Raw genomic sequence first — 22,212 nt, 5'->3', positions numbered from 1 at the left:
TTCAATTGAGAATTCATCAATGTTCATTTAGTATCTAATAATCCGATAGGAATACATGTGGGTGTATTCCTCTCTTTTGAGTGACGAGAAAAACTTGCAGACACCACTCGAGAATGTGCACAGTCCTTTCAATAATGTAACATTGTACTAGAAAACGTTGAAATTCTTGTAACCACCGAATTGGATTGTACAGAGTCATGATCAACCATCTGTATTGCATTATATTAAACCAAATCCTCTATTGACTAATCATGCCTAATTAAAAACTCTGGGTTGATTGACTCCATCACTTGTTAATTTCATGGGGCAATTGAATACTACTTTTCCACACCAACTCCAAAACTCCATTGATGTATCTGTGCAAGTCTTCTTCCACTTATTAGACTCTATATATACCCACACCCAATCCCACATATTCATCAGAGCTAGCCATTGCTTTTCAGTACTTTCCAGAGAGTATAACAGCTTCTTAAGTTTGGCAACAATGGCTGTGTCAATCAGGTGTTTCTTCATGGCCATTACTCTTCTTGCTTTTGCACCGCTTTCCCTCGGTCACAATGGCTATGGTGGTAGCCTGTATCCACAGTATTACGAGAAGTCGTGCCCACGAGTGCAAGAGATTGTCTGGTCTGAGGTTGCCAAGGCCGTCGCTAAAGAAGCAAGAATGGCTGCTTCTTTGCTCAGGCTCTCATTTCATGACTGTTTTGTCCAGGTACTTGTCAAAAACTTTATTCTGTACGGTCTCGAGGGGCCTTACTTTATGTTACGAGTTCAAATCTTGTCAAAAAACAATTCTGCATGGACTAATTATAACATGCATGTGTGGTGTATTAGGGGTGTGATGCATCTCTGCTTCTAGACAGCGGTAATGGCATAACCAGCGAGAAGAATTCTAACCCCAACAGAAAATCTGCTCGTGGGTTTAATGTAATTGACGATATCAAAGCTGCCTTGGAGAAGGAGTGCCCTCACACGGTTTCTTGCGCTGACATTCTGCAGCTTGCTGCCCGGGATTCTACACATCTGGTAAAAACTACCACCTCTGTTTCTACCAGATTACATATAGATTGCTCTGATACCAAATTGAATGATATGTTGTTACTATAAACAGAGTGGCGGACCATTCTGGGAAGTTCCATTAGGAAGGAAAGACTCCAGGAGTGCCAGCCTGAGTGGCTCCAACAACAACATCCCTGCACCAAACAACACCTTCCAAACCATTCTTACCAAGTTCAAGCGCCAGGGCCTTGATCTTGTTGATCTTGTGGCATTATCTGGTAAATATATATTTACTAAGTTTTGTGAACACAGACTTTTGGTTAAATGCTAAGAATTATGTATTTTGGTGGCAGGGAGCCACACAATTGGGAATTCAAGATGTACCAGCTTCAGACAGAGGCTTTACAACCAATCTGGAAACAGCAAACCAGACACTACCTTGGATCAGTACTATGCTGCTCAGCTGCGCAACAGGTGCCCGAGATCCGGTGGCGATCAGAACCTGTTTTTCTTGGACTTTGTGAGCCCGACAAAGTTCGACAACAGCTACTTCAAGCTCTTGTTGGCAAACAAGGGACTTCTCAACTCAGACCAAGTTCTGACCACCAAGAGTGAAGCATCATTGCAGCTGGTGAAAGCATATGCAGAGAACAATGAGCTTTTCCTTCAACATTTCGTCTCGTCCATGATCAAGATGGCCAACATTTCACCTCTCACTGGCTCCAAGGGAGAAATCAGGAAGAATTGCAGGAAAATCAACTCTTAATACTAATAATATAAACCCCCAGAGAGGCAACAGAAAGAATAATATTTTAATTTGTGTCTTGATTGTCATGTATTGTCTTCTTTTTCCAAATTTCCAGCTATTGAGTGTCTGTATTTCCTCATTTTTTGATCGGTTTGTGTTTGAATATACATAAAGTATTACATAAATTTCCACTTTCAAAGCTTATTTAAGGCCCCACACCCCTTGTGTCGTTGCCCACAGTTTGTCACTCAAAAACCAACTGATCTACCCGAACAAGCATATATGTAATATCTGGGTATATAAAAAGATGACATCTTTATTTTCACAAACTAGTCACCCTAACAAGTACACTATCACATGGATAAGTTGAGAAACATATAACCCTATAAAAACAGTTCTTGGATATGATATAGGACTCTCATTTGCATACAGCACGGGAGAGAAACCACATGCCCCATTGGAACTATATGTTGATCATGCATCTTTCTAATGAAATAGGCTTGAAGAACAGATTGAAGCTTTCACCTTTCTGCAGAAGTACAGGCCAGTGTTATGACTCTGAAGCTTTCACTATTCAGCTTGTGTTAGTTGTACCATGTCTCATTTATTAATCTGTCTATCCACATAAGGTTGATCACAGTGGGAAGCGCAATCCGAGAATCAGTGATGGTGTTGAAGTTCACACACCAAAATCAAGTACGGAAACCTGCAACCATTACTCGAGAGTGTGCACGGGAAAACTCCGTCTTGTTACCTTAGCCGACAAAAGACCACAAGGTGGTAAACCAATAGAGGTTATACATAGCTGATCTGCTCAAACTAAGAAAACCAATAGACCACTCCTACTGGAAGCCAAATTTGTAACTTTGTTTTATTATACATTAGGTTTCTCAACTTACACTAGACTAATCTTTAAGTCTCCAGAGCCCCAGCCCAAGGGCGTTAGAGAACGTAAATCACGAAATATGTATCAACTATCTAACAGACACCTACTACAAGGAGTCAGATTTATAACTTTATGGTTATCAAGCTAACAATCTAACCAACTTGGTTGGATTGCCGTAAAGCTTCACTCTTTGAAACAAGCAATACTTGATATAACTAAGTTCAGCTCATTCTGCAATGGTTTCCATGAATTTGAACCTTTTTGTGCTGAAACATTCTCAAGTATTCTTCAAGATGACTAATAAGGAAGAATCTTTTTTACTCTAAAGCTTTAAGTTCTCATGAAACTGATTCCAGTCCTTCCCATTTCCAGTCATGATCTGTTCTCTTTGCCAGGATTCTGACTTCTTGTTTTGCACAAAAATGGAAACTATGCTATTTGCTCTTGGCAGAAATGAAGATGAATCCACTGTATATCTCCAGATGAATAGTAGGTGTCATAATTAACAGCAAACAGTCTAACCTGTAAGACATAGTATAACTGAAGAAGTACTATAATTCTGTGCTCCAAGGTGCACAGTTGACAGTTCTATAAGCCCTATTTTAGTTCATAGACATTTCTGCCTTTGACTAATTGATAGACAGTTCTATCAGTTAGTGTTGGCTTATTAATGACATTGAATGGACATTAGTATATTGAAATCTAAGTAGTTCCTGATGCATTGTAATTTGGATGTTGTAATTTTCATTGTATGTTTAATGCTTTGTAGTTTGAATTTTACTGACTTCAGAAATTAATGTCTCTGCTGAATGTGGAATTCTGTTTGAGTGTGGATTCTTACTATATTTCTTTTGTGTATATTTGACATTAAATTCATATGATATTTTTGCTAATTTGAAGCTATATATGTACTTATTTGATTCATGTGTGTCATTTAGGCGATTTATACGTATTAATTTTAATTTTTAACAGTATCCGAAAGCTATTTCAGAGATATACAATTTTCATGAAGATCACAAAATCTAGTTCAAACATCTAGTAGATGAAGAATAGCTCAAAAATCAAAAATTTTGGTAAGTCGTCACGATATGACGTTGATCATGGAACCGTTATAATAAGGTGCGATTTCAACCGTTACAAAAGGGGATGGACTCTTATTTTGAGGGTAACTTTTAGATTTCCACTCCCCAACTTCTCTCTACTTAGAATCTAGTTATATTAGGTTAGATTATATTTTCATCGTTGGAAATTATGTTGATAATGGGGCACCTTTAATAAGTGACTCTCTTTCTGGAAGCTAAAATTCCCCCAAATGGAATACCTTTCTATGGAGAGCCTTAAATGATATTCTTCCCACAATCAAGAACTTGCTTTTAAAGAGGGTGAAAGTTGATCCAACATGTGCCATGTGTGGTCTCTACCATGAAGATACCATGCATGCTTTAATATTGGCTCTGTATGGCAAAGCTTATTTAGGAGCTTATAGCTTATTTTAAGCTACTAATAAGCTATAAGCTCTGTTTGGTAATGCTCCCAAAATAAGCTCATAGCTTAAAATAAGAGCTTATTTTGGAACGCTACCTTAGGTAGCGTTTCAAAATAAGCTCCTAGCTTCCTAACTTTTTTCCCATCTTTATCCTTATTATTTTAAAGAAATGACATAATTTACCCTTCCCAATTAAAACTATTTTCTCTTTTTCTTTATCCGCAACTTTTACCGCAAATATTATTATTATTAGGAATAAGGTTCAAATTGACCACTGAACGTAACCTGAAAATGCAATTGGGCCACTGAACGAAAAAAAAAAAAAGTGCAATTAGGCCATTGAACTCTCAAAAAATGTGCAATTAGGCCACTGAACTCTCCAAACGTATGCAATTTTACCGGATAGCAGGTTATCATCAATTTTAGCAGGTTACCTGCTTACGTGGCAGCTTAGTTGGCATTTTTAAATAATTTTTAATAATTAATTTTAATAATAACTTTTATAAAAAAATTGGAAAAAATTAAATAAAAAATAAAATAAAGTCGTTTTTATTTTTAAAAAAAAAAATTAATAAAAAGTTATTATTAAAAATTATTAAAAATTAATTAAAATTTATTAAAAATGCCAACTCAGCTGCCACGTAAGCAGATAACCTGCTAAAATTGAGGGTAACCTGCTATCAGGTGAAATTTCACATTTTTGGAGTGTTCAGTGGCCTAATTGCTTAGTGGCCTAATTGCATTTTCAGGTTACGTTTAGTGGCCAATTTGAACCTTATTCCTTATTATTATTATTATAATTATTACTATTATTATTATTATTATTATTATTATTATTATTATTATTATTATTATTATTATTATTATTATTATGACATTTGTAACAATATTGCTACTTCATTATGAGATGCTAGATCATGATTATGCTAATAATTTTATTTCAAAATATTAAATTTTAATATGTAAACAAACTAATTTAAATTTTATAAAGATGTCCTTTTTAGTCTTTTTACATTTATCAGCTTATCAAAAAGCTAATATTACCAAACACTTTCAATCATAACAGCTAGCTTAACAGCTCTTCAGTTTTCAGCTCCGAGCTTATAGCTTTTCAGCTTTCTCCTTTTCAGCTTTCAGCTCCTAGCTTATAGCTTTTCAGCTAGGTTTGCCAAACAGAGCCTATGTGTGATTTTGCTAATTCCATATGGTGTGAATCCCACCTTCCAATCTCCAATATTGTTGCAAATATTTTTCACGTTTGGTTTAATGAAGCTTTAAATATTTTAGACATCGATGACATCATGTTGACAGCTGCCCTATTATATTACATTTGGAAGGCGAGAAACGGCGCAATTTGGGATGCTTTCCTCCTGTCGCCAAAGAAGCTTGTTGCGACTGCCACTGCCGCACTATATGCATGGCGTTCCGTCCACTCGCGAAGCAGCCCGCAGATGATTCCGGAGGAGTCTTGCCTAGGTCGCGCTATTGTCCCCATGCGGAAATGCTTCTTCGACGCTGACTTTCATCCTTCGACCAACAAAACCACGGTAGTAGCTGTTTTATTCGACACGAATGGAAGCTACACGGCGGCTTTCAACAGCAATCTCCCGGACTGTTTTTCCCCTCTAATGGCAGAATCTTTGGCGTGCAAAGAGGTATGATAATCATTTTGCTTTTACTTTTCAAGTCTAATCATTTTGCTATGATAATAACATTAACACCATTGTTGCATCTCCCATGACTCTTGCTAATCCACTACATGATCCCCAATCCCTAGCTTTCCATTAACATCTATGGAAGAGTAAGTGATAGTAAGATTATGAGTCCATGTTCCATTCCTTACGTTTGTGAATTACTTAAATTGCTCTTTGTTTGTACTTTGTTCCAATGATGTTTCCTAATCAATTTGTTGAAGTTATTAGCTCTTAAATACTTTGCATGGTTTGTGCTTGACCAAATTTTTATTTTACACTCCTCTAGCCCAATTTTTAAGACGATATCCAGTAAGAGTATACATTCTCGCAAAATTTTTACCACTATCAGGTTATAAAAATTTCCCATATCTTAAATGAGGGGAGTAAGTGTGAGTATTACTTAGCAAAAATTGGGTCAATTTGAGGACGGGAAGATACCATTGCTGAAGTATCCAAAAAATAATATTTAAATGTAGTTTTTTTAAATTTAAAATTAATTACAATTTATGTGCTGCGCAAAAATTGATTACCATTATTGCAAAATCTTCCAAATTCAAAAGGGTGTTTTTATTTTGACACGATTTGGTCCTCCATCTATTTGACCATTGACCGTGATCGACGATCTTCAGAAGAACCTTTAGCTCTCATCGGAGCACGTGGAGGCCTCCAGAATGACATTGCATCGGTTCGGAAACACGTCGTCTTCTTCGCTCTGGTACGAACTCAATTACATTGAATCCAAAGGGAGGATGAAGAAAGGCGACCGAATTTGGTAGATTGCTTTCGGTAGTGGATTCAAATGTAACAGTGCGGTCTGAAATGCAACCGGAACCTTAAAAACCCGACGATGGACCATGAAATTACATATATATCCTCAAAAATCACAGTTAACAAACGGTCACATAGACAGATGACCAAATTGTGCTAAAATTGCAAAGTTAAGGACTTAATTGGTTGAAATTGAAAGTCAATGACCAATTTGTGAATTTAGCTATAGTCGAAGGACCATTCTGAGTATTTACTCTTGATTAATTTTATGTCTATAGTTTTAGAGATATTCCAAATTTAAAATTGATTACAACTTTGCAAAAATCAATTAAATATTGGGAAAATGGCACTTTTTCCCCCTGAGTTATATACCTATAGCATTTTTTCCCCCTAAATTATTGAAGTGACTGTTTTTCCCCCTGAAATGTTAAATGGACATATTTACCCTTAAACTAAATATTTAATTTATTTTTTTCTCCAACAAATTATGACCATAATTTGGTTCAAACTAAACAAACACTATAGCAACCAAACCGAAATATTCCAATTACAATTTAGAATCGAAATTCGATATTTAGAGTTTATTAAAATCGTGAACCGGAACGGACGGTTCATGTTCCGAAAAAAAATAAAATACATTTATTGTTGAATTTAGACTATTTTAAAATAAAAAATAAAATTTTAAAATAAAGACGGTTCAAAACCACGAATCAGATCCGGAACCGCCGGTTCACGGTTCAAGATTCAATTTTTTGATACATAATTTTAATAAATTGACATTTAAATATTGGGTTCTAGATCTGAATTATAACCGTAAACTATTAATTCGATTGCTTTAGTATCCGGTTCAATTCAAATCGAACAGTGGTCATCCCTACGTATACGCAATAATTTGTTGGTGTAGTAAAATAAATAAAATGTTTACTTTAAGGGTATAAATGTCAATTTAATATATCAGGGGGAAAAAGCACCACTTTTAGAATAATTGAGGGGGCTAATGTGCTTACCTAAATAATTGAGGGAGAAAAAGTGCTATAAGTATATAACTCAGGGGTAAAAAGTGCCATTTTCCCTTAAATATTTAAATATGATTGACTGATATGGTATATGTAAATATGTAATAATATCTCAATAATTATTTACTATAAAATCAATTGCCTTTTTTTTGTTCTTTATTTTTTTCTTACTATTTTGTCTTAGTAAAGGTCTCATTCGGCCCACCAAAGAATTTTTTCCCTACCGCTGTTGAAGCAAAAATGGCCTTTCATTTATGGTGTTCGTATCCCAATCAAATATTCACCCCCCCCCCCCCGCCACCTACCACCCCACTATCCCCGCCTCCCCGCCGTTATATATATATATAAATATATAGAGATAGAAGAGACCACTGCATGTACTCACTCATACATATATACATACACTCAGTATATCTATATAATATCGGACTACTGAGAACGTATGTGGTTTTGGATTAGATCGAAGACGAGAAAATCGAGAAGAGATGGAGGAGAAGACATGGGAATCGGCGGCGGCGGCGACCGGAAGCGGTTTGGACTTGGCTATCGTGATCGCGACGGCCGTTATGGTTGCCGCAGCCGGCGTTTGGTTGGTGGTTGCGCGGCGGAAGGAGACGAGAAAACCGGATAACGATGACGGAGAAATTGACGGCAGAGTTCCGAGAGGAAGCTCCGGCTGGCCGCTGTTAGGCGAAACGCTCGATTTCATAGCTAGCGGCTACACCTCCCGCCCCGTCTCGTTCATGGAGAAACGCAAGTCTCTGTGAGTAAACGGCCTTTCCTTTTCTCTCTCTCTCTCTCTCTCTCTCCATTTCTCCTTAATTTTCTTATTTTTTTTAAACACAAATATTTTAAATTCTCCAGGAAATTTCACTCCTTAATCCTTATTGACTTCATTTTTAAAATATTCTAATTTATATATTTAATAAATTATATTAGTTATTAAATTGAAAATATAATATAATATAATATAATATAATAATTTAGCTTTACGAATAATAATGTATTAATCTTGATAGAGATGTGGGATTAATCATGTTAATTAAATTCCACAACTAGCAGTTCTCATGTCTTCTTTCTATTATTGCCGACACCACCTTATGAATAACTCCGTTAACTCCAAAAATTATTTGTCGACCTTTAGTTTGGTGATATCCACTCACAATTTTATAATTCTTTTTTTTTTTTTTTCACCGTTGCATCTAACAATCTCACGTGTGACATGGTTTGGTCTCATATGTTTTGTTTTTATTATTAAACTAATCACATTCTAACTCCTAAAGTTTTGTTCCCGTGACACAAATCTTAATGTCAAAATTCGAGCACTTTGCCCCTGAATTGAGCAACCCGATACAACGGGAATTAGTCTAAGTATTTTACGGGTTTAAAAATGTCTAACAACAAAATGTTATGTAATATAAACCAAAAGCTTATTGTCATGATTTTTTTTATTATTATAACAATTTTTATTTATATAGTCTATAATTATGAAAATATCTAATTAGGCTAAATATTTGGTTAGATTAAGTATTAAAATAATGAAAAGAAAATATAGTGGGACAAAAATAATGTAAAACATCAAATTAGTGAGGAATTTTGTGTAGTACCCTAAAATAATTTAGGACTATATTATCAGCCTTGATTCTTTAAATAATTTTTTATTTCTTTTTCATTACATTAGCGAGTAAAACATGACCCGAATTTGGCTCTTTAGAAGGAACTTTAAAATATTTTCTATAATAGCTAAGAATATGAATTTTTTTTTTATGAGAGAAATTCGCATTCATTAGAGGAAGATATGCAATGGGTAAATTCTTATGTAATAGGATACAAATCACATGAGAAAAGGTAAATTGTATCAAAAAGATTTTGTGTCTTTTTATGTGATACTTTGAATCGAAAAGAATATTAACAAGAATCAAATTTATGATTTGTAATTAGAAGAATTATGATTGTGGAGAGAGAAAGATGGGGGTTTAAATGGAATGAGAGTAGGATGAAAGAGGGTTTGACTTAAAAGAGAGGGGGAGTACTTAAAATGAGCATTAGAAGGATGATGCTCTGACTGCAAAAAGGAAACATCTTTTTCCATGGAAGCATTGTACCCTCCCCTTTTGCTTTACCAATAGATGGCTACATTATTACTGCACCCAGCAGCAGCTTCCCTTTCCCTTCATCAAAAACAAGAAAAGATTTTGCAACAAAGCAGCATTCATTTTACTAATTATAAAAGCTGCCACTCCCCCCCACTCTACTATTCTAGCCCCTGTACCCTATTATCCTACTCACTTCCCCAACCAGAAAAACCTCACATCCCCAGCCTTATATCCCAAATTAACTAGATTTACACATTTCTGAAAGTTAGATTGCACATTAATAACTATATGTTCAACACGTCTCCTCACGTACCTTTGGATTAGTTATAATATTAAATTGAAGCACTCTATTCCAACTAAAAATCTAAGCTTATAGTTGAATTGCACATTAATGGTTATATGCTCAACAGGCCGAGCTTATTTAAGAATTTATAGTTTATTTTAAACTACTAATAAGTTATAAGTTCTGTTTGATAATGTTCTCAATAAGTCTTTATATATATATATATATATATATATATATATATATATATATATATATATATATATATATATATATAGTGATGCAAATGAATTAATGTGTGTGGGATTGTGTGTTGATGGGTGAAAAGGTATGGGAAGGTGTTCAAGACACACTTGTTGGGGAAACCAATCATAGTATCAACCGACCCGGAGGTGAACAAGGTTGTGTTACTGAACCACGGCAACATATTCGTGCCTTCCTATCCGAAATCAGTGACGGAACTGTTTGGCAAGAATTCAATTCTGCAGATGAACGGATCTCTGCACAAGAGAGTACACGCGCTCATCGGAACCTTCTTGAAATCGCCGCTGCACAAAGCCCGTCTCACCGCCCACATTCAGAACTCTGTCCGCCGCTCGCTGTCGGCTTGGGCGGATAAAAACAACGGCCTCGTTATTTACCTCCAAGATCATGCCAAACAGGTCCTTATCCATACCCTCTGTTTATATCCACCCACATGCATGCATTTATTTACAATTCCTAGTTGTGGACCCCACCTTTTTTGGGGACAATTTTCTTTTTAAATAATGATAGATTCTTTTTTTTTTTAAATAATTTTATGGTGCAAATAGGGGTGAGTTTAAAAATGAATGATAAGTTATAAAGACTTAATTATTAGTATTACAGCAATTATTTGATTTGACATTTATATGTAAGGATATTAATCATGTGGGGAGCCCAAGTGCCCAACAAAGATTGTAATGAAATTATTCTGAAGATATGTTTGGTGGATGAATATTGTATGTACTGTTATATATGCAAAAATAATGTTGTACCGTGTAATAATTTTTTTTTTATTCTTTTTGGATACCTTAAGATTGCGTTCGAAGTTCTAGTCAAAGTGCTGTTGAGTGTTGAGCCAGGTCAAGATTTGGATTTCATGAAGAGAGAATTTGAAGAATTCATGAAGGGGTTGATCTGTTTTCCTGTTAAATTCCCTGGAACAACGTTGTATAAGTCCCTTAAGGTATGCCATGTCACTTTTTATTTAATTATATAATAATTCGTACTTTTTATTAATATTTTAAAGATAAAAATATAAATTATAGGCAAAGGGGAAATTGTTGAAAATGGTTGGGAAGATGGTGGAAGAGAGGAAGAAGGAGATAGAGAAAAGAGACGATCCAATTGACGCAATTGATGTGTTGTTACGTGACACGGGAGAATCGGACGGGACGAGGCAACGGCTACCGTTGGATTTCATCACCAGCAACCTCATAGAGATGATGATTCCCGGCGAGGAGACGCTTCCGACGGCGATGACGTTAGTTGTCAAATTCTTAAGTGACAACCCCGTGACGCTAGCCCAGTTAGTGGTATGCATTCCTATTTTCATTAATTTATATAATTTTCAGCTTTTTAATTAATTTTAGTGGGTGTAATAAACGGACGGATGGGAATGGGCGGGCGGAAATCAACGGCTGGGATCAGACTGACGCCCACGAGAGTGCAGTGGGGACACGGCAGAGGAAAAAACGTCACTCGTATGATTGTGCAGTACCCGTATTTTTTATTAAAAAATGTTTTTAATTTAATATTTCCATTTGACTTTTCACGTCACTGTCTGCACGACCGCACGTGGGGCATCCACGTGGGTGTAAGGAGTGTGGGATGTGTCGTCGCCGTACGTTTTCGATTGGACAACTTTCTGCCATTGACGCCCTCTACTTTTACTGCTTTGTCCCTCCCTCTTGTCACCGCCTTTATTCCTTTTGCATTATTTTTCCCAAAATTTTCACATTTTTTAAAAAATTATTACTCAGGCTGACTCTATTACAATGTAGTATCTGTTTATAACTACTTTCTTAATCCAATGAAGCACAGAGTTAAACCATCTTCACTGGGGATCAAACCCGTGATTCCCATTTGGTAGAGTCTCTCTTGCTCCGCCCTTCACATTTTAGTCCGACAGAAGGGATAAATCACAGTCACTCATTAAACCCCAATGAGTTACACATTACGGCCCGATCCTATGTTCTTGTTCATAATTTGTCATTCTAAAATCAACAGACATGTTTTGTAGGATTATTTTTTTTTCTAATATATAAAAGATTAATTTTCTTGTTGCAGGAGGAGAACATGAAATTACGTATGCGAAAGTTGAATTCCGGGGAAGAATACATTTGGACCGATTACATGTCACTCTCATTCACCCAAAATGTATATTACTATACTCGTAAATATTATATCTGTCTTTTTTAGTTTTGACTAAAAGTTCGAACTGATTGGGAAATGAATGAAAATGTTAGGTGATTAGCGAGACCCTAAGGATAGCAAATATTATAAATGCAGTGTGGAGGAAAGCACAGAAAGATGTCAAAATCAAAGGTCTGATTCCTCCCCTATTAGCATGTGAATTGTAATGAAGCCAGAAAATCAAATCAACTTTATTTTCCGGGTAATAATTCAAAAACAGTAAATAAACAAAATAATTTTTTTTTAAATGTTTTGGTGTTACAGGACATTTGATACCAAAAGGGTGGTGTGTCTTGGCATCCTTGACGTCAGTGCACATGGACGAGGAAAACTATGAAAACCCGTACGAGTTTGATCCTTGGAGATGGGAGGTGTGTTCTCCTGATTATAAGAAAATTATTATATTTCGATTAATTCAGTTAATTAATTTAATGTGTGACAAAAATATTTATTATTGGACAGAAACCTGGAATTAACATAAACAGCAGCAAGTTTACACCATTCGGTGGTGGGCAAAGGTTGTGTCCTGGTCTAGAACTCTCCAGGCTTGAAATCGCAATTTTCCTGCATCACTTCGTTACAACCTATAGGTATATTATTTTAAAGAGTGATGTTAGACAAATCTTTTTCATACTACTCATTTTACCATGTCAAAATCAAAAAGTTGGAAAAAACCCTATCAAAATTGGTCAGACTGTTAATTTAATAACTACAAAGTTACAAGTTCAACTACCTAAGGAAGCAGTCTATTGACCCTTTTTTTATTTGAGTCAGTCAGCTATGTCAATCTAGACTGATTTACTTCATTGTGATCCTCTGCCAGTTAAGGTCACAAGATGTGATTTACCTCGTGCATACCTTCAGGTAGTAGGCTCGGGTTTCTCTCGTCACTCACTCAACTATGAGTAACCGAGGTTGATTTACCTCATTGTGATTTTTTGTCGGGTAAAATCACAAGGCAGGATATACCCCGTGGTTTGGATTTCTCTCATTATTAAAAAAAGAATGAAAAATAGTACCTGATACAGCTGAATAGGGTATACTTAGTTGTATCGGATACTATTACTACCGGTGCTAATAGTACACTTTGTGAGTTTGTTTTTGATATTATTGGTAGCAATAGTAAATTAATTATTGAGCAATAATGGGGACTAAGGAGGGTGATGTTGTGGTGGACAGGTGGGTGGCGGAGGAGGACGAAATAGTGTATTTCCCAACGGTGAAAATGAGGCGGAAGCTGCCCATCACCATCACGCCCTTGGCCGTGGAGCATCTTCTCTAGTTCAGACCAAACAAATTTGTCCCATTATTTTTCCACCTTTTACAGACTACCTCAGTATTTATGTCGCCATTTCTTCCTTCAAACACTCGCACTGCAACTCATATGCCAACTGGAAACGTTGTAATTTTATGGCGATGAGGCCCAGGCCAGTCTGTAGATTCAACCAGGGAAACGATTGTATGGTCTTGAATAGTTTTGAGTATAAATGCTTTTTTTTTTTTTTTTTTTAATTCAATTGATAAGTTAAATTTTACTTGAATTATTTGCCGTTTTAGTCATGATTGATATACATACATAAACATATTGATATAGTCATATATCACCTACATACAAGATTGTGGGAAGTTAGGTTGTTAGTTTGAGTTATTTCAACTCCACTTGGTGGAGAGTTGGGGTATTGACATGAGTGTTTTGATTGAAAAAATCTGAAAAGTTTGAGAACATTTGGAAGGATGTAACTTAACTGACTCGATCTTTAGTCATTCTTCCAAACTTTCACTTTTATAACCAGTTGAGCTACCCATGCGGACAGAGTGAAGGGACAACCTAGGAAAGTTATCATGAGTCATATACGCTAAATTACTTTTCTTAAAGTTACTTTCATGCACTAAACGTTGGGTCACTAATTAACAGCCATTAAAAGGGGAATTTGATAAGATAAAGGATTGGAGAGGTTAAAAGTTGGTTCAAGTGTATTAGTCTTGCTTTATGCTTTATGAGGGGGCCAGGATTTGGATTAGTACTATTGTGCAAGTGGAGAAAATCATTATTGCAACCTTAATTCTTAATTTGTTACCTAAAAGTCACGATTATGTCCCATGGGAATGACAAAACATAGGGTGGTTGTGGAGTGATAATATGAAATTGAAAGGTGGTGGCGGTCCCGTCCCATGTTTTGCACACGTGCATCGCCGCACCCCACCAATAATGACCAAAAGTAATAGTAAATATTGTACAATATGCTTGTATGAGTAGCTAATTGATTCTTTAATAGATTATTAATAACCGCAATGTGAGAGTACGCTTTTTGTGAACATTAGACACTAATTTTCCTATTTAATGGGTCGTTGGGTGACTTTGATTTATTCATCGACAATCCTGTTGGGCTGGGATTCCTACCATTTAATGGGTCATTGAATATCATTGATTATCCATCAACAATCTTGTTGGGTCAGGATTCCTCCTACTTAATGGATTGTTGAGCAAATTTGATTTATCCATCAACTATCATATTGGGCCGAGAAGTAGGGACTCTGAGGACGAGAAAATTTCACCATTCATGGGCAAGATATTGTATAGTATGAGACACCCCCAGCCAAATTGGTAAGATAGTTTAATAACTACAATATTTTAAATTTTCAAGTTCAACTCCCATAGAGTCGTCTATTGGCCTTCTTTGATTTATTGAACCTTCTTGATTTGAGTCGATCAGTTATAAATAACCCAAATTAATTTATCTGATTCTTTACCAATTACGGTCACAAATCTAGGAGTAATTCTAAGCAATATTTATTAACTGAATGCAATCAATGCAAATGCAAGGTCCTTGGACCACTGACAATAACAATTGGCTGTAGCTAAGCAGAACTTGTTTTGACATGGTATAAATTCAGTGCATATACTTCCACTTGATAATTCTAATAACAAACAAAGACATTGAACCAAAAGGTTGAGGACACCAGGAGACCATAAGTCCATACAGACTGAGCTGTGGAAGATTGCAAAGAAGCAAACACAAAGACACCGTCGAGACCCAGAAAAAAAAAAAAAAGAGACAACGTCGAGACCTATAACCCCTGATCGGAGAAGAGCAAAAAGAATTATGGCTGACATACGAGATTCAAGTAAACAGAATGTTAAGCCATGACAACCGCCTTCTTCTCTTCCTCGAGCTTCTGCAGCTCAGCTAGTCGTTCGGCCCATGCCCTTTCCCTTGCTACTGCAGCCATCTTGCGCTCAACTCTTTTAATTAGTTTCTTCTTTTTGGCTTCCTGCACCAGAGCCTTGCGCTTCTTCTTTTCAGACTGCACATCGTTGAACAAAACTTTATCCAGAGGAAACATAGGATCTCCAACAGAAAGACACAAGTGCAACTAGGAAAGAAATGGACATGGTACATTGGTACAGGAAGGGGATGCAGTTATACAAAACATTAAAATTCTTTGGCCCTGTTTGGTAAAATAGTTAGCTTATCAGCCAATTTTGGCTTGTTTGACCACTATTAGTTGTTTGACTTGGTTAAACAATAAATGTTTGGTTAATTAACTTTTTGTAACAGTTTATTGCTCCAAAAGGCTAAAATTCAAAAAACTGCTCAAAGCAGCTTTTTCGATTAGCTTTATGAGAAAGTCATTTTGCATATAATCAGTTATAGCTAACAGCTAATTTACTAAACATCTTTCTACAATAAGCCAATACTATCAACTAATCAAACTCACTAACCCAATCAGCTAACAGCTATCAGCCAACCGCTATTTATATAAGCTCTAATCTGTATCTCCGTCAAATCTTGATACCAAAATGTCACATTTTGGTTCTTGAATTCTGAATTCATTTCTATATTGTTTCTTAAAGTCAGGTCGTTTTCTGCAGTATATGATCACTACTTTTAATACACTCAATAGTATACAATATTACAATTCCCTAAACCAGCCCATATGAAAGACATACTTTTTACAGAATCAGTAGTGATTTAGTTTCTATCTGTATTAAGCAGAGCACCCGATGAGTGCCTCACAGGCCCACGTTTTCCTTTTGCGTTATACTTAATGGTAAAAGTTAACAAGAATCCTAGTTCAAAGAGCAAAACTTAAAAGTTAAAATCTTATGATCAAATAAGATAAATCACTTAGAACAAGTACATTATATGAAAATTCATGCATATCCTCAAATAAGAACTACCGACATAAGTTGCCCTCAATCACAATCGGGTACTCATCACACTCAAAACAACTTTGACAAAATTCATCAACCATTTTACTTAGAAATCAACAACGAAAAGCAGAATTAACACTTCTATGTCTGATTCCGTAATGCACATTCTTTATGGGGGGGTGTGCATATGTTATGAGGGTACTCATTTAGCCACAATCCTAAAAGACAGTCTAATTGTCAAGAAAACGCATCATGCTCAGAGAACAAAACCAGGAAAAAAAATTACAAAAGAACATACCACAATAAACGCCTTGCGCTGTTTAATTCTCTTCTTCTCATTCCTCCGCTTCAGACTCCCTTCATTGGGGTTCTTTGGAGGTTTTGGGTCATGGGGCAGTCGCTTAGCCACAACATACAGCCCTACGTTCCAAGAATAAGGCCTTATGAACCATTTTTAATTTTTTCTTTCTAATATATCCAAACAAATTATTTTCATGATTTTCCAGCCATGAGCTAAAAAGGTCCCATTTTTCAGCAATATAGAAATCACAAATGCTTAATCCTTCCACATAGTCTTTTACATTTCTTTCACTAATATATATCTACATGCTTATAACAGTGTAACAGAAAATCATAAAATTTCCATTTTCCAAAAAAAAAATCGTAAAACCCCTAAAAGTAAAACCCTAATTATAGGGGCCAAGAGGGAAAATGACGCTAAAATGAAAATAGACCTGGAGGTTTGGGGATTGGCCTTTTACGCCGGGACTTGAGGCTTGGTCTTCGCTTCGGATACCGGGTGTCCGTTAAGCTGTGGAAGGCGGTGGAAGGCGGGATCCATGGCAGCTTAGGGCGGAAGAGCAACCGGAGCTCCGGCGACAGGGAGGGAAAGGTGGAAGGAGATGAAACAGCGAAGATATTCCGGTAAGAGAATAGGGCTCTGGAAACGGGTCGGGCGACGGATCTTATGGCTCCGAAACCCATTGCTTACTCTCTGATTTGGGGAGACGGGAGCGGGACGGAGATAAACAAGGTGGTAAACGACTAGACTAAACGTCAAATTGGGTTGGGTTTAGGTCCATTCATTGTAGTGGCAAATTATGCTATGCGCACGTGCAAGGTGCGCACGGCGCTAAAACGGCGTCGTTTTTAGTGAAAACGACGCTATTTTAATTAAAAAAAAAAAATTTGTTCGTAACGCCGTTAACGGCATATTCGTTATGAAATTATGAATATACAGTTATGACATTATGAATGTACAGTTATAGAATTATGAATGTATAGTTATGGAATTATGAACATAGAGCTTCGAAAATTATAAATGTTCGGTATGGAATTATGAATATACAGTATGGAATTATGAATGTACAGTTATGGAATTATGAATGTACAGTTATGAAATTATGAACATAGAACTCTGACATTATGAACTTACAATTATGAACATAGAGCTTCGAAAATTATGAATTTACAGTTATTGAATTATGAATGTACAGTTACGGAATTATGAATGTACAGTTATAGAATTATGAATGTAAAGTTATGGAATTATGAATGTACAGTTATGAAATTATGAACACAAAGCTGTGAATATATGCTCCTATAACGAAGCGGTCTGAAATTAAATTTTTTTTTTTTTTAAAAAAGGGAAGATAACGGTGCCTGACGGCACCGTTACCGTGCCCATGATGCACGCTGGGCACAAGCCCACAGCATAACTATTGCATTGTAGTAGGCTAGTAGCCCAACCCGGACCTTTGGGCAAAACCACATGCAAAAACGACGTCGTTTTGCATCAAAACGTGCGTCCTACTTAAAAGAAAAAATCAGTTTCGATTCTCAGCAACAACATTATGTTATTCATTTTTGAGATCATTCATTCTAGATTTTTAGTTATGAAATTCTGGATATATAGTTATGCAATTCTTGATGTATAGTTATGCAATTCTGGATGTGTAGTTATGAAGTTATGGATGTGTAGTTATTCAATTCTGAATTTATAGTTATGAAGTTATGAATGTGTAGTTATTCAATTCTGAATTTATAGTTATGAAGTTATGGATGTGTAGTTATGCAATTCTGGATGTATACTTATGAAGTTATTGATGTGTAGTTATGTACTTATGTAATTCTGCATGTATAGTTATGAAATTATGGATGTGTAGTTATGCAATTCTGATTTTTTTTTTTTTAAGTTAGACGTCAAAACGATGTCGTTTTTGCATCTGTATGCACCATGTATGATACATACGGATGCACAACATAACGATTGGGACCTTTGCAATCGTTATGCTATGGACTCGTGTCCAGCATGCATTGTGGACACATTAACGGTGCCGTTAGTGATACCGTTATCTTCCATTTTTTTTAAAATTTCATAACGCTTCGTTATAGGAGTATATGTTCATAATTTTATCACTATATGTTCATAATTGTAAGTTTATAATGTCAGTGTTTTGTGTTCATAACTCTTTAACTGTACATTCATACTTTCATAACTGTACATTCATAAATCATAATTCCGTAACTGTACATTTTCGAAGCTCTATGTTCACAATTTTAGAGCTCTATGTTCATAATTTTATCACTATATGTTCATATTGTAAGTTCATAATGTCAGAGCTCTGTGTTCATAATTCCATAACTGTACATTCATAATTTCATAACTGTACATTCATAATTCATTAACTGTACATTCATAATTCATAACTGTACATTCATAATTTTCGAAACTCTATATTCACAATTTTAGCGCTCTAAGTGCATAATTTTATCACTATATGTTCATAATTGTAAATTCATAATGTCAGAGCTCTGTGTTCATAATTTCATAACTTACATTCATAATTCCATAACTGTACATTCATAATTCTATAACTGTACATTTATAATTCCATAGTTGTACATTCATAATGCCACAAACGAATAACGCTGTTAACAAAGACAAAATCATATTTTTTTAAACTAAAATTATGCATTTTTTTTCCTGAAAACGACGTCGCTTTGGACTCGTGTCCAGAATGCAGCATAATTTGTGGGACCTTTGTCAAATTATTTTGTTATACAATAATAAATTTTCCATTTTTAAAAAAAATCGAAAAACCCACCTCTTTTCTTTAAAAAAATTAAAATTAAAAATCTCAAATTGTCGAGAGTCGTTGTCGTCGTCTATATGTATAATATAAAATGAAATTTTGAAATGAGCCGCCTAAATCTTCATCCAATTTCTTCATTCTTTCTTTCTTGTTCTTTGATTTTAAGGATGCGTCTCACCGCAGAAGTGCACACCGTCTTTCCCTTCTCCTCTATTGAGGATATTCATACGATTTTCCACATTAAGCTGATGATCCAAGACCTTATCGGAATTCCCCCTGAAAATCAAACCATTATCTTTAACGACAGGGTATGGACGGATGATAGGTTCGTTCTTGAAGCCGGGCTTCACCAAGGCAATCATCTGCATGTTCTCTTGAGCACAGTCCAGAACCAGGAACAACTACTTGTCGTTCCCGGAGAAGGAGAACCAGCATCGCCGCCGCCACCCATCGTCTCATCCCCTCTGACTCTATCACTCGTCATTAAAAGAAGAGGAGATGGATCAGGAGTGGTATCAGAGTCATGCTATATTCTTAACAAGTGGTATCAGAGCCACGATATATTCTTAACAAGTGGTATTAAAGCCAAGTTTAATTGAGAATTATTTTCTAAGATGTTATCTGTTACCAAGTTCGATATCAAGAAGTTTGACGAGAAAAAATAGCTTTTCTATCTGGAAGGTTCAGATGGAAGTCGTTCTTACCTAGAACGGTTTGAAGAAAGCGCTAACCGAGAGGAAGAAGAAATCGACTACAATGACAGATGAAGATTGAGATTATTTGGATGACAAGACACGTTCAACCCTTCAATTGTGCTTGTCTAAAGTGGTTTAACATTTTTTTTTATACTGTATGTTTACAATTTTCATACTACATGTTCACAATTTACATACTGAATATTCACAATTTGCATATTGAATGTTCACAATTTTATATACTAAATGTTCACAATTTACATATTGAATGTTCACAATTTGAATTGTGAATAATCAGTATGTAAATTGTGACCATTCAATATATAAATGAGTTAATACCCAAAATCGTCCTCGACTATAGTGGTTTTTCTCAATTTCGTCCTAAACGACTTTGGTGACCTAATATCGTCCCAGACTTTTGTGTTTCGCTCAATTTAGTCCTCAATTTGTTATCCCGTCAAATTGGTGTTAATAAAGGGACAATTCAGTAACGTCAATATTGATCTCTCTTTACTTTCAACTGGTGAAGTGCGAAATTCCTCTTTCTTGTACGAATTACGCCCAGAATTACTCTCGGACCTGCAAATCAAATTTTATATTCGCAGTTTTAGGAGTAATTCTGGGAGTACTTCGTAAAAAAAAGGGATTTCGCAGTTCACATGTCTATGAGTAAAGAGATGCCAATATTAAAATTACTGAATTGTCTATTTATTTAACACTAAATGGACAGAATAACAAATGAGGGACTAAATTGAGCAAAAACACTAAAGTCTGGGACTAAATTGAGCGAAACACAAAAGTCTGGGACGATATTAGGTCACCAAAGTCGTTTAGGACGAAATTGAGAAAAACCACTATAGTCGAGGACGATTTTGGGTATTAACTCATATATAAATTGTATATTTTGATCTGAGTCCACCTTGCAAGGTGGACCTTGGTCCATGGCATAACTATTGATTCTCGGCCCAAATCTACACCAATATGGGCCATAAACCCTTGTTGGGCCGCGAGTCTTGGGCTAGATATTCACATAGTACCATCATTGGAAAGCTATTTCTCTGACTCATTACAAAAGTTTGAATTTGAAACCTTAGATTCAATTTTTAATCTCAAGGGCTCCATGACATAATATTTGGGATGATGTAAATTACGGACTTTACGATAACTCAACAGGTAAGGTCAAAATGTCAGTGTGCACAAGAGATCTATTTACTTTAGACATAATTCTCACACTGTCATTATTAAAGTTCAAACCTTGATTTCTTTTCTCAATCTACTAAACCAATAAGCTAAGCAGCAAGTTTGAATTTGAAACCTTATGCTTGGTCTAGATGTTCACGTAGTACCATTATTACGGTATGAAAATTTTGTTGAATTTAATTACATTAAATGCTGATTTATCAATAACATAAACTACTATTAAAAGACAATTCGCAACTTGTCATGACAAAATTCTATTACAAATCATGATTTTTCTATGAAAAAATATCATTTTTAGTTCTCGATTATAATACATGTATCAATTTAGTCCTTGACTATTAAAATTTTTAATTTTGGTGCATGACTATTCAATTTGTAAGACATTTTGTCCTTGACTATTAACATTTTCAAATTAGGTACATGACTATTCAACTTGTATCACATTTGGTCTTGTCGTTAATTTTTTTAGTCAAAATTCTGGCCAAAATCATCGGTGACGGGCTATTTATTTAACTTTTATTTTAAAATTATTTTAATAATTTTAAAATTAAAAACTTTAAAAATTAAAAAAAAATAAATTAAAAAACGATAGCCACCTCACCCCTCCTCATTCGTCTCTGCCGAAGACGAAGAAAGAAAGGGGTGGGGTGGCCA

General features: G+C 35.5%; 3 protein-coding genes across 5 annotated transcripts; 2 read left to right on the top strand and 1 right to left on the bottom strand.

The window, feature by feature from the left end:
• Positions 1-420: 420 nt before the first annotated feature.
• Positions 421-1,946, top strand: LOC109177768 (peroxidase 72-like). The gene is made up of 4 exons (XM_019327221.1): positions 421-712; positions 835-1,026; positions 1,112-1,277; positions 1,353-1,946. The coding sequence occupies exons 1-4, from the start codon at positions 485-487 to the stop codon at positions 1,763-1,765; spliced, it is 999 nt and encodes a 332-aa protein (XP_019182766.1). The 5' UTR covers positions 421-484; the 3' UTR covers positions 1,766-1,946.
• A 6,000-nt stretch (positions 1,947-7,946) lies between these two features.
• LOC109177767 (3-epi-6-deoxocathasterone 23-monooxygenase) lies at positions 7,947-13,953 on the top strand. Its single transcript, XM_019327220.1, has 9 exons — positions 7,947-8,360; positions 10,305-10,638; positions 11,034-11,183; positions 11,266-11,532; positions 12,287-12,376; positions 12,466-12,544; positions 12,677-12,783; positions 12,875-13,002; positions 13,592-13,953. Exons 1-9 carry the CDS (start codon positions 8,083-8,085, stop codon positions 13,692-13,694), a joined length of 1,536 nt encoding a protein of 511 aa, XP_019182765.1. The 5' UTR covers positions 7,947-8,082; the 3' UTR covers positions 13,695-13,953.
• Positions 13,954-15,187: 1,234 nt separating this feature from the next.
• LOC109177770 (serine/threonine-protein kinase sel-5) lies at positions 15,188-17,621 on the bottom strand. Of its 3 annotated transcripts, none has more exons than XR_002053633.1 (4): positions 17,303-17,621; positions 16,867-16,988; positions 15,469-15,718; positions 15,188-15,433 (listed from the first exon to the last, which is right to left on the bottom strand). XR_002053633.1 is itself a non-coding variant. In XM_019327224.1 (3 exons), exons 1-3 carry the CDS (start codon positions 17,550-17,552, stop codon positions 15,551-15,553), a joined length of 540 nt encoding a protein of 179 aa, XP_019182769.1. In that variant the 5' UTR covers positions 17,553-17,621; the 3' UTR covers positions 15,188-15,550. The 3 variants fall into 3 exon arrangements, 1 of the variants encoding a protein (XP_019182769.1); XR_002053632.1 differs by having other exon boundaries at positions 15,188-15,437; positions 15,472-15,718; XM_019327224.1 differs by having other exon boundaries at positions 15,188-15,718.
• Between the last annotated feature and the right edge of the window lie 4,591 nt (positions 17,622-22,212).

Source organism: Ipomoea nil, unplaced genomic scaffold, assembly GCF_001879475.1.
Source record: "Ipomoea nil cultivar Tokyo-kokei standard unplaced genomic scaffold, Asagao_1.1 scaffold0805, whole genome shotgun sequence".
Lineage (NCBI taxonomy): Eukaryota > Viridiplantae > Streptophyta > Magnoliopsida > Solanales > Convolvulaceae > Ipomoea > Ipomoea nil.
Note: the sequence above shows the minus strand (reverse complement) of the source record. Positions and strands in the feature narration are given on the sequence as shown.